We start from the raw sequence: 14,303 nt of genomic DNA, 5'->3' as shown, positions 1-14,303 counted from the left end.
TGTGGCATATCAAGAAGCTGATTAAACATCATGATCATTACACAGGTGCACCTTGGGGACAATAAATGGCCACTCTAAAATGTGCAGTTTTGTCACACAACACAATGCCACAGATGTCTCAAGTTGAAGGAGCGTGCAATTGGCATGCTGACTGCAGGAATGTCCACCAGAGCTGTTGCCAGAGAATGTCATGTTATTTATCCACCATAAGCCGCCTCCAACGTTGTTTTAGAGAATTTGTCAGTACGTCCAACCGGCCTCACAAGCGCAGACCATGTTTATGGCGTTGTGTGGGTGAGCAGTTTGCTGATGTCAACGTTGTAAACAGAGTGCCCCATGATTGTGGTGGGGTTATGGTATGGGCAGGCACAAGCTACAGAAAACGAACACAATTGCATTTTATCGATGGCAATTTGAATGCACAGAAATACCGTGACGGGATCCTGAGGCCCATTGTCGTGTAATTAATCTGCCGTCGTCACCTCATGTTTCAGCATGATAATGCATGGCCCCATGTTGCAAGGATCTGTATACAATTCCTGGAAGCTGAAAATGTCCCAGTTCTTCCATGGCCTGCATACTCACCAGACATGTCACCCATTGAGCAGGTTTGGGATGCTCTGGATCGACGTGTACGACAGCATGTTCCAGTTCTAGACAATTTCAAATATAACTTTGCACAGCCATTGAAGAGGAGTGGGACAACATTCCACAGGCCGCAATCAACAGCCTGATCAATTCTATGCGAAGGAGATCACACCAGATACTGACTGGTTTTCTGATCCAAGCACCCAATTTTGTTTTGGTATCTGTGACCAACAGATGCATATCGGTATTCCCAGTCATGTGAAATCCATAGATTATGGCCTAATTCATTTATTTCAATTGACTGATTTCCTTATATGAACTGTAACTCAATAAAACATTTGAAATCGTTGCATGTTGAGTTTATATTTTTGTTCAGGATACAATTGAACTTGAGAATGTATTCTACACTATTCGCATAGTTTCATTTTACACTAGGAAAAATGACAATACATTAATCACAAGGCCTTTCTTTGAGGGCCTAATTACACACTAACACAGTGGTTTGAAACTCCATGTTAACAGGCCACATCTGCAATTCACATTATGCTGACTTGCAAAGGATAGCCAACTACTGGAACTTTTAATCACCTGCAACCTGCATTCAGAATGACTGCCAGCATAAGTAAGATTGTTTATTGAGACTACCTAAATCATATAAACTGGAACAGACACCTCAGTAATGGGTCTAAAAAGTCCAACCACTAACAGATTGAATTACTTTAGAAATTTTATTTATGTTTGCGTATCAAAAGATTAATCAACCAAATCAATGAACATGCAAAAACAGGTATTGAAACAAAATATTCTGAAATTCAACCTGCAATAGAGCATGCTGGGAAATGTAATAATGATGGGCATGGTTGAGTGGTTTTGAGCAAACATACATTTATAATGTTACTCAACAAGATTGTTCAAATTCAGCTCACTTCAAGGAGAGTTTGTTGAATCAATGTACAATTGTAAGGCAACCAGCTGCAATAGGATTGGGAGTTTGCTCAACATTTGGGCATATAGCTGAACCAACATACAGTGTTGCCTTCCAAAGGCAAACATGAATTTGACATTTTACTCAAAAAGCTTTTTTAAAATTCAGCTCACTTCGAGTTTGTTGAGTGAACAAACTTTAAAGGGGGACTGCTCTTCCTGATTTGGCTAATTAAGAAATGATAGCAGCCATGACTGAATTTAAAACGTGGGACTTGTTTTGACGTGGATGTCTCTTGTGTGTGTTCACAAGTGGGAAAAGTTAGCTAAATGATTTAGCCAATTAGCTTCAGCTGGTTGGTATGCGACCATAGCAAAATTGGTTTGACTTTGGATAGCCCATCTCTGGGTATAGTTAGTGACGGTCAATAAATGACACAATGTAAATGGGACAACATTTTCATGTTGCACATATTTTGTTGTCTCATTAAATGCTTTCAATATTTGTATATGAATTTCTAGTTGGTTTGAGGTTAAGTCATTGAAATCTGGAGCTATTGACCTTGTAAAATATTGTCCCATGTACACTGTGTCATTTACTGATGGTCCCTAACTAGCTCCATAGGGCATTATGATCAGATCACTTGCAGCTGCACTCTGAATTGAAAATTACTTGGGTGCTGTCAGCTGTGGACAGAATTAAAATAAACACAATCCACAGAAAACTGTTACTTACCCTTTCTTCTGTGACATACTATTTTTTCTTATCATCTCGCAAATCTCAATTTTGGACAAGACTTACTTTTTGACCAAAATGATCTTATTTACACTTTGTAGTCAATTATGATACTAGAATAAATGTTTTTGACTCATATCGATGAAACATAGGCAATTTTCAAAACGAGAAGTTGCTTTTTAGGGGCATCCCCTCTTCAAGCATTTGAGCAAATGTGTTATCCATTTGAAATCCACTCAACTGGCAGAATAACGCTGATTAAGCATTTGGTTAAAGAAAATTTTTACAGTGCAGGAGAATGACAAATCATGACATTGTTGTATTTACTTTTGAATCTTAACTGTTTGTTTTCTAGACAATTAAATAATGTGAGAGTCATAAGATATTTTTGGACAAATCAAACATATCACAATAATGTGTAAAGTCAGTAAAGTACTTTGAATAGAAATGTACATTCTAGGATCTTCATCTCATCCTTGTGTACATTCATCAGTCATATCTATTTCCGCAGTGTGACCATTCTAGAATCTAGAGGTAAATCTGCCACTGTCTGGAGGTCTGGAAGACCATGGTGGGTTTGGGACAATGGGGCTCAGAGTCAGACTGGGAGACAGTGAGGTGTCCATGGCTAGCTGCTCCCTCCTCCATCCATCGCAGCAAGGCCTGAGAGAAACAAGTCACCCCATTATACTGTACCATGGGAAATAGACTTGCAACCAGGCTGCAGAATATAGTAGTGTATCAAAGTTTATGCAAATGATGTGCTTACCTTGCAGAGGCAGAGCGGGCAGGGGTCCAGGGGCTGGGTGTCTGACTCCTCCAGGTGGTTGGAGCCCTGCATGACACACTGCAGCCACTGGCATTGCTTCACCCCAAAGATTTGCCCTATCTCATGGGTGACCATCTGGAGGCAAACATAGGGTAGGAATAGGCATAAATGTGGAAGCAGCAAGTAACCTAGCGGTTAGAGCATTGGGCCAGTAACCGAATGGTCGCCAGTTCAAATCCACAAGCTGACAGTGGAAAAACCTGTCAATGCTCCAGGATCTGTAATTGCTCCACCTTGAAGGAGTGGAGTGACATGGGAGAACTTAAGAAGGTTGAACACCAGGCAGGCTGTGGCATTCTGGATAAGCTGCAGGGTTTTGATATTCCCCCTAATCAGGGACTTATTTTGACCTGGGACACCAGGTGGGTGCAATTTAGTATCAGGTAGAAAAGAAAACGAGCAGGCTCTGGACCTTGTAAGGTAAGAGTTGAATACACCTGTTGTAGCGCATTAACCAGCAAGAGCGACTCACTGCTTTGATGTTTGCAGAGAACTAAAGGATGTTGTCCAGGGTCATGCCAAGTTTCTTTGCACTCTGGAAGGGGGACACCATGGATTTAGCGATGTTACCTCTTATGCCGGAGTTCCAAGGCACGCAAAGCAGTGTACTTAGAAGCAGTGTTCCGATGCCTGTATCACTTTATCAGAAGCACGTGATCAATGACGTCCGAAGCTTTGTTTAGTCTAACAACCACCTGATTGGATTGGTATTGGTTTGGTAGAAGACAAAAAGACTAGGCTGCGCACACGCTACGGGTGTGGTAAGTCATCTATAATAATTTGGCTACTCTAAATTCTTTTGACCAGCAGGTGCCACTAGTGTACACTGTTGATTAAAGCCTTGAGTAATGAACCTATTTTCGGCACACTTGGCTGGAAAACGTCAATGCTTCAGCAAGCTTCGATTCCCCATCACTATGTGGACTTATCAACTGTCGTGGAGAGGTCTTGGACTGGGCAGGCTTTTCCTAGGAGGAAGAGCAGCTCTATTTTGTCGAGGTTGAGGTTGTGGGCTGACATCCAAGCTGAGATGTCTGCCAGGCACACAGAGATGCATGTTTTGTCACCTGGGTATATGAGGGGGGGAAGGAGTAGAGTAGGTGAGTGTCATCCGCATAGCAATGATAGGAGAGACCATGTGAGGATATGACAAAGGATAATTTATTTCTGTATATTTTGTACTCAAAGTGACCCTTTGGGGGCCATAGCACCTGGAAACATCCCCAAAGGGGAACCCTGGCCCATGCCCCTGGGTATGCCATGAGGTGGTTTCTCTCACCTATGTGAATCTGTAGGTTGCGTGAACTGCAGTTGACCCTGAATGCACAGACCATGGCGGCAGTGGTCACTGGAGGCAATAGCTTAACCATCAGCCCAAAAGAAGGCCTGGCAGTAGTCCCTCAGCAACTCCAAGTACTGGCCTGTCTCTCCCTCCCCATAGGAACCTGTGAAATAACCCACAGATGGGTGAAATCAGCTGAATGGTACCACTCAATGTTTAACCTTGCATATCCTCTCCCACATACAGTGGGGGGAAAAAAGTATTTGATCCCCTGCTGATTTTGTACGTTTGCCCACTGACAAAGAAAGGATCAGTCTATCATTTTAATGGTAGGTTTATTTGAACAGTGAGAGACAGAATAACAACAAAAATATCCAGAAAAACGCATGTCAAAAATGTTATAAATTGATTTGCATTTTAATGAGGGAAATTAGTATTTGACCCCCTCTCAATCAGAAAGATTTCTGGCTCCCAGGTGTCTTTTATACAGGTAACGAGCTGAGATTAGGAGCACACTCTTAAAGGGAGTGCTCCTAACCGCAGCTTGTTACCTGTAAAAAAGACACCTGTCCACAGAAGCAATCAATCAATCAGATTACAAACTCTCCACCATGGCCAAGACCAAGGAGCATCCCAAGGATGTCAGGGACAAGATTGTAGACCTACACAAGGCTGGAATGGGCTACAAGACCATTGCCAAGCAGCTTGGTGAGAAGGTGACATTTGGTGCGATTATTCGCAAATGGAAGAAACACAAAAGAACTGTCAATCTCCCTCGGCCTGGGGCTCCATGCAAGATCTCACCTCGTGGAGTTACAATGATCATGAGAACGGTGAGGAATCAGCCCAGAACTACACGGGAGGATTTTGTCAATGATCTCAAGGCAGCTGGGACCATAGTCACCAAGAAAACAATTGGTAACACACTACGCCGTGAAGGACTGAAATCCTGCAGCGCCCGCAAGGTCCCCCTGCTCAAGAATACATATACATGCCCGTCTGAAGTCTGCCAGTGAACATCTGAATGACTCAGAGGACAACTGGTGAAAGTGTTGTGGTCAGATGAGACCAAAATGGAGCTCTTTGACATCAACTCAACTCGCCGTGTTTGGAGGGGGAGGAATGCTGCCTATGACCCCAAGAACATCATCTCCACCGTCAAACATGGAGATGGAAACATTATGCTTTGGGGGTGTTTTTCTGCTAAGGGGACAGGACAACTTCACCACCTCAAAGGGACGATGGACGGGGCCATGTACCGTCAAATCTTGGGTGAGAACCTCCTTCCCTCAGCCAGGGCATTGAAAATGGGTTGTGGATGGGTATTCCAGCATGACAATGACCCAAAACACACGGCCAAGGCAACAAAGGAGTGGCTCAAGAAGAAGCACATTAAGGTCCTGGAGTGACCTAGCAAGTCTCCAGACCTTAATCCCATAGAAAATCTGTGGAGGGAGCTGAAGGTTCGAGTTGCCAAACGTCAGCCTAGAAACCTTAATGACTTTGAGAAGATCTGCAAAGAGGAGTGGGACAAAATCCCTCCTGAGATGTGTGCAAACCTGGTGGCCAACTACAAGAAACGTCTGACCGCTGTGATTACACAGTGATGAACCAGGACCCGTCCCCCGGATGGAGACCCTCCTCCAGGAGCCTCCGCTCTTGTCGGCTGTACTTACAGTAGCGATCAGTCAGGTCACAGCGGCTGGACACAAGGGCAGTGCGAAGTGTATACGGGGGTGCTGGATCACCTGCATCTGTGGAGCAGCCAGGTGGAGGTGAGGAGAGGACACAGGTGTGACGTAAGGTGAAGTTAGAGTAGGATGAAGTTGCCCTAAAGGCCTAGACACTGTACCTCCCTCCTAATGGCATTGGTTAGGGTTTGAGAAGGATGTTTAATATTTGTACCGTAGAACATCTTCCAGAGCCTTGTATGGCTCAGCGACAAGTGAGACTAAGACTGCACAGGTAAGACACACCTTATATGTGGGGCTCAGACAACAGAAACTAAACCCAGCTGAAACATAACGTTCTGAGAACCATATGTTTCTCCGAGCTTGGTGAGAGGTTGGTTGTACTATGGTTATTTTGCATACAACCTTCCCACAACTTTCTCTGAATGTTGCAGGATAGTTGCTTGGCTTTGGAACATTCTCAGCACATTTAAGGAACTTTACATTATTTTAACAGAACGTTTCATAAAGGTTAAACATGGTTACATTTACGTTCAATGTTGGTAATGTTCTCCAACTGGTTTGACATTGGGGATGCTCTCAAAAATTTCAGAGAACATTAAGAAACAACATTCTTCTGTGGGAATCTCAGTATTTCAGCGTAACGTTTCCTCATGGTTCTATTTAAAGATATGTTCCCAAATTGTTCTGAGAACGTTAAGAAACTGTTCCATAAAACCAAAAGAACACCTTAGTAATGTACAGAGAACATTCCGTTCTCAGCATCAACAAGACTCTCTCCTCTATATTGTTAAGTGTGTTCAGGTGTGTTGGCTGCACCCACTAATCGGCCACTAATGAGTGCTTGTTTCCTTTTGAAAGGGGTTATGGTTGAATACACTAAAATGAACAGCTTTGTATGCATAAAAAAACATGGCATGCTTGTTCCATCCTGGTGGTGCAGTATTTGTATTTATTATGGATCCTCATTAGCTGCTGTCAAGGAATAGAGTTCCATGTAGTCATGGCTCTATGTAGTACTGTGCGCCTCCCATAGTCTGTTCTGGACTAGGGGACTGTGACGAGACCTCTGGTGGCGTGTCTTGTGGTGTATGCATGGGTGTCCGAGCTGTGCGCTAGTAGTTCAAACAGACAGCTCGTGCATTCAACATGTCAATACCTCTCATATACAAGTCAATCTCTCCTCCACTTTGAGCCAGGAGAGATTGACATTCATATTATTAATTTTAGCTCTCTGTGTACATCCAAGGGCCAGCCGTGCTGCCTTGTTCTGAGCCAATTGCAAAAAGTCACTTTTTGTGGCACCTGACCACACTACTAAACAGTAGTCCAGGTGCGAACAAAACTAGGGCTTGTAGGACCTGCCTTGCTGATAGTGTTGTTAAGGCAGAGCAGCACTTTATTATGGACAGACTTCTCCCCATCTTCGCTACTGTTGTATCAATATGTTTTGACCATGACAGTTTACAATCCAGGGTTACTCCCAGCTGTTTAGTCATCTTTCACATTATTTATTACAAGATTTAGTTGAGGTTTAGGGTTTAGTGAATGATTTGTCCCAAATACAATGCTTTTAGTTTGAGAAATATTTAGGACTGACCAATTCCTTGTCACCCACTCTGAAACTGACTGCAGCTCTTTGTTAAATGTTGCAGTCATTTCAGTCGCTGTAGTAGCTGACGTGTATAGTGATGAGTTATCCGCATACATAGACACACTGGCTTTACTCGAAGCTTACTCACAAGCTTTAAGAGATGTCCTACCCTAAATGACAAATTAGTCCACAGCTATCTTCCTGGTGACTCTCAAAAAACTTGGCTTGACCACAAACCCAAGGGCTCTTTTAAAATGTAACCAGTACAACCATTGCAGCAATATTGCAGAGAAAAAGTATTTTGTGGACATCGCTTATAAATGGAGTATTAAGTTAAGCATTTCATTAACTGCAAAACCACTCATGTCATCTATAGATTGGAATGTGCAAGGTGTTCTACATTGGACGGACAAAGAGAAGCCTTCAAGATCGCTTAGCGGAACACAAGTACGCCATACAGGTAGGCAATGAAGACTACCCCATGGCAAGGCACTACAAGTCCTTACACCATGGCAACCCTGCTTCCCTACAAGCTATGGGTATTGATCATGTTCCGGCCTCAATTAGAAAAGGGGACAGTCTTAAACAGTTAAACCAAAGGGAACGTTTTTGGATTTGCAAACTACAGGCCACTAAGTACCCTGGTTTAAATGAAGATATGGATTTCCTTTAGGGTCGTGCTGTGTCCATTTGCTGTCATCTAGGGGACATTTTGCTCAATTGCCCTCAGCTATGTTTAGACTGTTGTTCATGTTTGCTGTGTTCTAGTGTAATATGGAATATATTGCTTTCTTATTCTTGACACTTCTCCCTGTCATATTTAAGGTTAGAACTGCCTTTCTAGGCGTTCTGATACTTCTAGCTTGGAGTTGAATTTTTGGATAACATAGCTACATTATTGCACTTTTTAATGTGTATAGTATTGCTTACTAGGTGTGTCCAATCAATTTTGTAACCACTCCCTCTTCAAATTAGGGCTAATTGGAAAAGCTGTTCAAGAGGATATTGTATTATTTCTTTGTACTCCCTGACGAAGGCCATGCAGCCGAAACGCATCAGATTTTTTAAACTTTGTTTCTATTGAACATGCCATACAAATAATGGCATTTTAATTAATCATATGAAGTGCCTTGGTCCTCCTTTCTACCTTCTGTCTACCAAAAGGTACTATTGTGTACCTTAGTAGCGCTTCTCTTCCTCCTCTTTTTGCCATTGGCATGTCATTTGTAAAGATTGAAAAAAGTAAGGGGCCTAGACAGCTTCCCTGGGGAATTCCTGATTCTACCTGGATTATGTTGGAGGGGCTTCCATTAAAGAACACCCTCTGTGTTCTGTTAGACAGGTAACCCTTTATCCACAATATAGCAGGGAGTGTAAAGCCATAAGACATGTTTTTCCAGCAGCAGACTATGATCGATAATGTCAAAAGCTTCACTGAAGTCTAACAAAACAGCCCCCACAATCTTTTTATTATCAATTTCTCTCACCCAATCATCAGTCACTGGTGTAAGTGCTGTACATGTTGAATGTCCTTCCCTATAAACGTGCTGAAATTCTGTTGTAATTTTTTTTACTGTAAAATAGCATTGTATCTTGTCAAACACAATTTTTTCCAAAAGTTTGCTAAGGGTTGGTAACAGGCTGTTTGGTCGGCTATTTGAGCCAGTAAAGGGGGCTATTCTTAGGTAGCGTATTCACTTTTACTTCTCTCCAGGCCTGGGGGCACACACTTTCTAGTAGGCAATATCATCCACTATTATCCTCAGTAATTTTCCATCGAAGTTGTCAGACCCCGGTGGCTTGTCATTGTCGATAGACAACAACAATAATTTTTTCACCTCTTCCATGCTCACTTTATGGAATTCAAAATTACAATCAAATCAAAATGTATTTGTCAAATGCGCCGAATACAACAGGTGTAGACGTTACAGTGAAATGCTTACTTACAAGCCCTTAACCAACAATGCAGTTTTAAGAAAAGTATTTTGGGTAACAGTACAGAGTCAATGTGCGGGGGCACAGGTTAGTCGAGCTAATTGAGGTAATATGTACATGTAGGTAGAGGTGAAGTGACTATGCATAGATAATAAACTGAGAGTAACAGCAGCATAAAAATGGGGGTGGGGGGATAGAAGCTGTCAAGAAGCCTTTAGGACCTAGACTTGGCGCTTGCCGTGCGGTAGCAGAGAGAACAGTCTATGACTAAAATGGCTGGAGTCTTTGGCAATTTTTCTGGGCCTTCCTCTGACACCGCCTGGTGATGCAATCTGTAAGGATACTCTCGATGGTGCAGCTGTAGAACTTTTTGAGGATCTGAGGACCAATGCCAAATCTTTTCTGTCTCCTGAGGGGAATGTGTAGTGTCAACGTTTGTTGCTGGCATGTCATGCCTAAGTTTGCTAATCTTGCCAATGAAAACATTTAAATTAAAGTAGTTTGTAATATCACGGTTTTGTGATGAATGAGCCATCTGATTCAATGAATGATGGAGCTGAGTATGACTTTTTCCAACAATGTCATTTAAGTTGCTCCAAAGTTGTTTTACTATCATTCTTCATCTAATTTATCTTTGTTAGTGTAGTTTCTTTTTATTCTGTTTAGTCACAGGATTTCTTAATTTGCAATATGTTTGCCAATCAGTTGTGCAGCCAGACTTATTTGTCATTAATTTGGCCTCATCCTTCTCAATCATACAATTTTTCAATTCCTCATCAATCCACAGGGATTTAAGTTTTTAGTCATTTTCTTAATGATTGCATGCTTATTAGTAACTGGGATAAGCAATTTCATAAATGTGTGAAGTGCAGCATTGGTTTGCTCCTCATTACACACCACGGACCAATAAATATTCTTTACATCAACAACATAGGAATCACTACAAAACTTGTATGACCTTTTTTAAGTGGACTAATTCCAGGGATACAAAAGATTGATGCAGGGTCGCAATAAATGTGTTTGCATGATTCATGCATAAGGAAATTAATTTCCATTGGTTCTATCTATGCTTGGAGTTAGCCCAAAATAAGAGAGCAGTGTTATTAAAAGGCTTATTGAAACATTCAATAAAATGTTTCGGGAAGTTATTATAAATCTCCAAAGAACCTATAATACCCGTTCTCAGAGCGCTAATAAAACTTTCGGGAACCAGAGTAAAACGTTCTCAGAACATTCCTGCAACTGAAAAAAAAAATCCCAGACAAAATGTTCACTTCTGTTCTCAGAATGTTTAAAACTATATATAGGTTTTACCAGTCAGAAAATGCATAACGTCGTTCCCACAACCAACATGAAACAAAAAACATACGTTCCCACAACTTCCAAGGAACCAACTGTGCTAGCTGGGAAAGCCTCCTGACTTTTTGGTTTTTGTCTATTGTCTTTAAAGCTGCACTATGCAGAAATCGAATTATGGTCCCTATAATTCCAGAACTGGTGGAGGAATAAAAATAACTTCTAAATGTCAACTTTTGCAACCACCAATAACACATACAACACACAATGACACACAGTCATTATTTTTCTTCGGTGACACAGGTAGATAGAACAATGATGGTTAGTTATAAAAAAAAATGTATTACATGTGATTTGCAAAAGGTACTGTAGATTTTGCAGATGGCATTCGGTCGATTTCTGCTTCAAGTGGATCGTTACGTCATCGAACGTCAAGTAAATACTATCAGCTGGGTCTTTTTCCTAGCAGCAGCTCGCTCGCTAGCTTGGATTCCTGGTACTGTACTTCTTTCGGATCTGTCATTTCACCAAAACGGAATGATAGTTTGACCGATTTCAAATAAGACTATCAACACTCGAGTTAAATTGACGGTTTGGAGGAATTTCTCGCTTGTTTCGTTATAGTTTATACAGTTTTCTATGCTAGCTGGTTAGCAAAGTAGCGTAGGCTATACGTTAGCTAGCTAACAACGGTGAACGGTAGCCAACTCTAGCAGAGAGAGTCTGGAAATAGACTTCATTGCATAACGTTAACTGAGAGAGATGCTAGTTTACTGACACAATTGGCATCCATATTCAGGGAAAGTGACAGTGAATGCCCAATTCTCAAGACTTAACCAGTCAAGGGTTGTTACCTTGCTAACCAGGGCAGGGAGGCTATTCAACAAGCTAACGTTAGCATTCAGATAGATCAGAATGCCCTGACTGAGCTTGTGCGGTAAGTTTGGGGAGAGCTGCTGTGCGTACGATAATAGATTTTCTGCCAGGCTGAAAGCTTCCAGGGAGAGGAGTTGTTTTCATTCAGACGTGTCCAGAGCAGGGGCCTTAACGAACGTCTTTCTCACTAAAAAGAAGCCATAGACAATCGTCTCCCAAATGTTGACAGAAAACAGGTGAGTTTCTTTCTTACAATAACGCCTTATTGAATTACTATCGACCTCAGTGACTGTTAGTCTACAAGAGAGACAAATACAGCTAACTGATCTCACCGTATCAGTTTAATATCTTACTTGGTTGTTTTCTACCCTGTGTACTGATCAATACGTTGTTATGCCCATGGCTGATCATTTGAGCACGTCTGCTCCTGTAACTAGGCGGTGCCTGAGATCGCCTCTCTCTCTATTTTGGGTGCTTGGTGTTCTCTCACGCATACACCTGCTCTCTCAAAATAGGCCTAATAATATATGCCATTTAGTAGACGCTTTTATCCTAAGGGACTTACAGTATACATTTGAAGTGTGGGTGGCACTAGTGGGAATCAACCCCATGGCCTTTGTTGTTGCAAGCACCATGATCTTCCGACTGAGCCACACAGACCACAAACTTCCTCTATTTCTCTCTAAGATGGTCACTCTCTCACTTTTACTCCTTGGCCTCTCTCACTCACACTGTGTACAGGAAGCGGCGGCGTGGTGGAGACAATGAGGGGGACCAGCTGAACCCCCAGGCCAAAAGGTCAGGAGGGGGGCAGGAGGGTCACGTCATGGAGTCCAAGCTGGGCCAAGACGTTTGGGACTCTGAGGTGACAGAACACACACACACACATACTTGTGATGGTTTGGGCAACAAGTATTTTCTGTAAGTCATACCTGTTCTTCTCTCTCTGTGCTCCAGTCGTCCAGTAGTGACAGCAGTAGTGGTATCAGTAGTCCTGAGAGGACAACGGGAGGAGGCAGCACATATACGAAGAACCGCACGTCCCAGGGTCTCCTCAGACCCTTGCCAGAAGACCCTTCCATTTCCTCGTTGAGTCTTTATGGCAACGACACCCCCTATGACCACATCAACAGTGTCCTGAGGGAGGCCCACTTCAGCAGTCTGCAGACCAGAGGTCAACCAGGATCTACGTGACCTCACTCCACCCCAGACCCTTGTTACCCCACTGGAACAAGCCCCTGGGTAGGATCCAGGAAGAAGTTGCCCATAGGCTCAAATCTAGAATAAACTTACCCCAGTTTTGTGTCCAGGAGCAACTTCATCCTACTGGGATTCAGGATGTGGCAGATGTGGGTAAAGATCCTTTGGGCTCTGGACCCAATCCATACCATTGTCCCTGTGCTGTACACCTTGAAATGTGCCATACATAAAGCACACCTACATATCCAATGGCCCACCCACTGTGGTACTACTATATGCAGTATGTATGTACTCCAGCACTTTACTGAGGGGTCTACTACTCTGTGGTGGTCTCCTTACATGAGTGAGTTGTTGTTGGACATTATCATTGCCACTGGTGCTATCTACTACAGACAGACATCTGTATGAGTGTCTAAGTGCTTGCTGTAGCCTAATTAATAAAGTGAAGCACTTTATCCTGCCTGTTTTATATTTTCTTGTCCAGCCCAGTACTCATCATGCTGTTTCTATGCAAAGCTGAGTGTGTGTTGGTGTTGATTAGTCTCTGTGGTTACTTTCTATGATCATCACATTGGCCTAGAGGAAATCCCGAAAGAGAATTTCAAGCCACACTGCCAAGCTTCTTGTACTGGTAAGGCGAGGTTCTTTGCAGAATAAAGGCTGAAGTTTGGGTTTGTCCTTGTGTACACATGTTGGCAGGTTTCTGTGGAACTGGCATTTCCAGCAGCTGCAGTCACCATCGACTGCTCATCCTCCCACCACGGAAAAAGTAGAGGGAACCATGAGTACACTCACTTGCACAGAATACATTTCTCTGTGACTATAACAGGCCACATTCTCCATTGTTCAGGGGAGTGAATCGAACATTACAGAATGTTCCAATGGAAATTGTATTTTTTTGTTTCTCTCTACAACATTGTTTAACGGAACACACACCACTCAATAGTATACGCCTCAGACCCAGGGGTGTGGGTCAGTCTGTGGGAAGGTCAGTGGGTTCACTGTAACGAGACACAATCTACATTTTGCCATACCTCTGCTATTTTCCAGATACCGTCACAAACATTTAGTTGCAGGGGCCTTTGAGTTTGTTTTCATACAGCCTCCAATAACCTTTTCTTATCCTTCCCTGTGCTGGGATCATCTTGGCAATGCTTACCTTAATCACTGTTATAGCCTGTCACCTTAGGAAGTAAACAACAACAACACAGGTGGGAGACTGACATCTCTGGTCTTGTTGAAAAATGTTTGGCCCTGTTTGAAAAAGCATACTTTCTTCCTCCAAGTATAGTCACTGGTTGATTACTTAAGAGTCTGTTCTACACTGTCCACAAGGGGGCAATCTATACCAA

At 42.6% G+C, this 14,303-nt stretch overlaps 2 protein-coding genes across 2 annotated transcripts; one reads left to right on the top strand and one right to left on the bottom strand.

Annotated features, from left to right (window-relative positions):
* Positions 1-2,568: 2,568 nt before the first annotated feature.
* amz2 (archaelysin family metallopeptidase 2) lies at positions 2,569-3,372 on the bottom strand. The gene is made up of 2 exons (XM_029765030.1): positions 3,018-3,372; positions 2,569-2,911 (listed from the first exon to the last, which is right to left on the bottom strand). The coding sequence occupies exons 1-2, from the start codon at positions 3,150-3,152 to the stop codon at positions 2,777-2,779; spliced, it is 270 nt and encodes an 89-aa protein (XP_029620890.1). The 5' UTR covers positions 3,153-3,372; the 3' UTR covers positions 2,569-2,776.
* Positions 3,373-11,313: 7,941 nt separating this feature from the next.
* si:dkey-21c1.1 (protein FAM104A) lies at positions 11,314-13,406 on the top strand. The gene is made up of 3 exons (XM_029765029.1): positions 11,314-11,987; positions 12,493-12,616; positions 12,709-13,406. Exons 1-3 carry the CDS (start codon positions 11,971-11,973, stop codon positions 12,943-12,945), a joined length of 378 nt encoding a protein of 125 aa, XP_029620889.1. The 5' UTR covers positions 11,314-11,970; the 3' UTR covers positions 12,946-13,406.
* The last annotated feature ends 897 nt before the right edge of the window (positions 13,407-14,303 follow it).

Source organism: Salmo trutta, chromosome 10 (genome assembly GCF_901001165.1).
Source record: "Salmo trutta chromosome 10, fSalTru1.1, whole genome shotgun sequence".
Taxonomy (NCBI): domain Eukaryota; kingdom Metazoa; phylum Chordata; class Actinopteri; order Salmoniformes; family Salmonidae; genus Salmo; species Salmo trutta.
Note: the sequence above shows the minus strand (reverse complement) of the source record. Positions and strands in the feature narration are given on the sequence as shown.

Excerpts from the sequence above, each read along its gene's own strand:
- amz2 (XM_029765030.1), bottom strand. The coding sequence starts at position 3,152 with ATGGTCACCCATGAGATAGGGCAAATCTTTGGGGTGAAGCAATGCCAG. Across the intron at positions 2,912-3,017 it reads GCCCGCTCTGCCTCTGCAAG|GCCTTGCTGCGATGGATGGA; the intron begins GTAAGCACATCA and ends TGTTTCTCTCAG.
- si:dkey-21c1.1 (XM_029765029.1), top strand. Across the intron at positions 12,617-12,708 it reads AAGACGTTTGGGACTCTGAG|TCGTCCAGTAGTGACAGCAG; the intron begins GTGACAGAACAC and ends TCTGTGCTCCAG.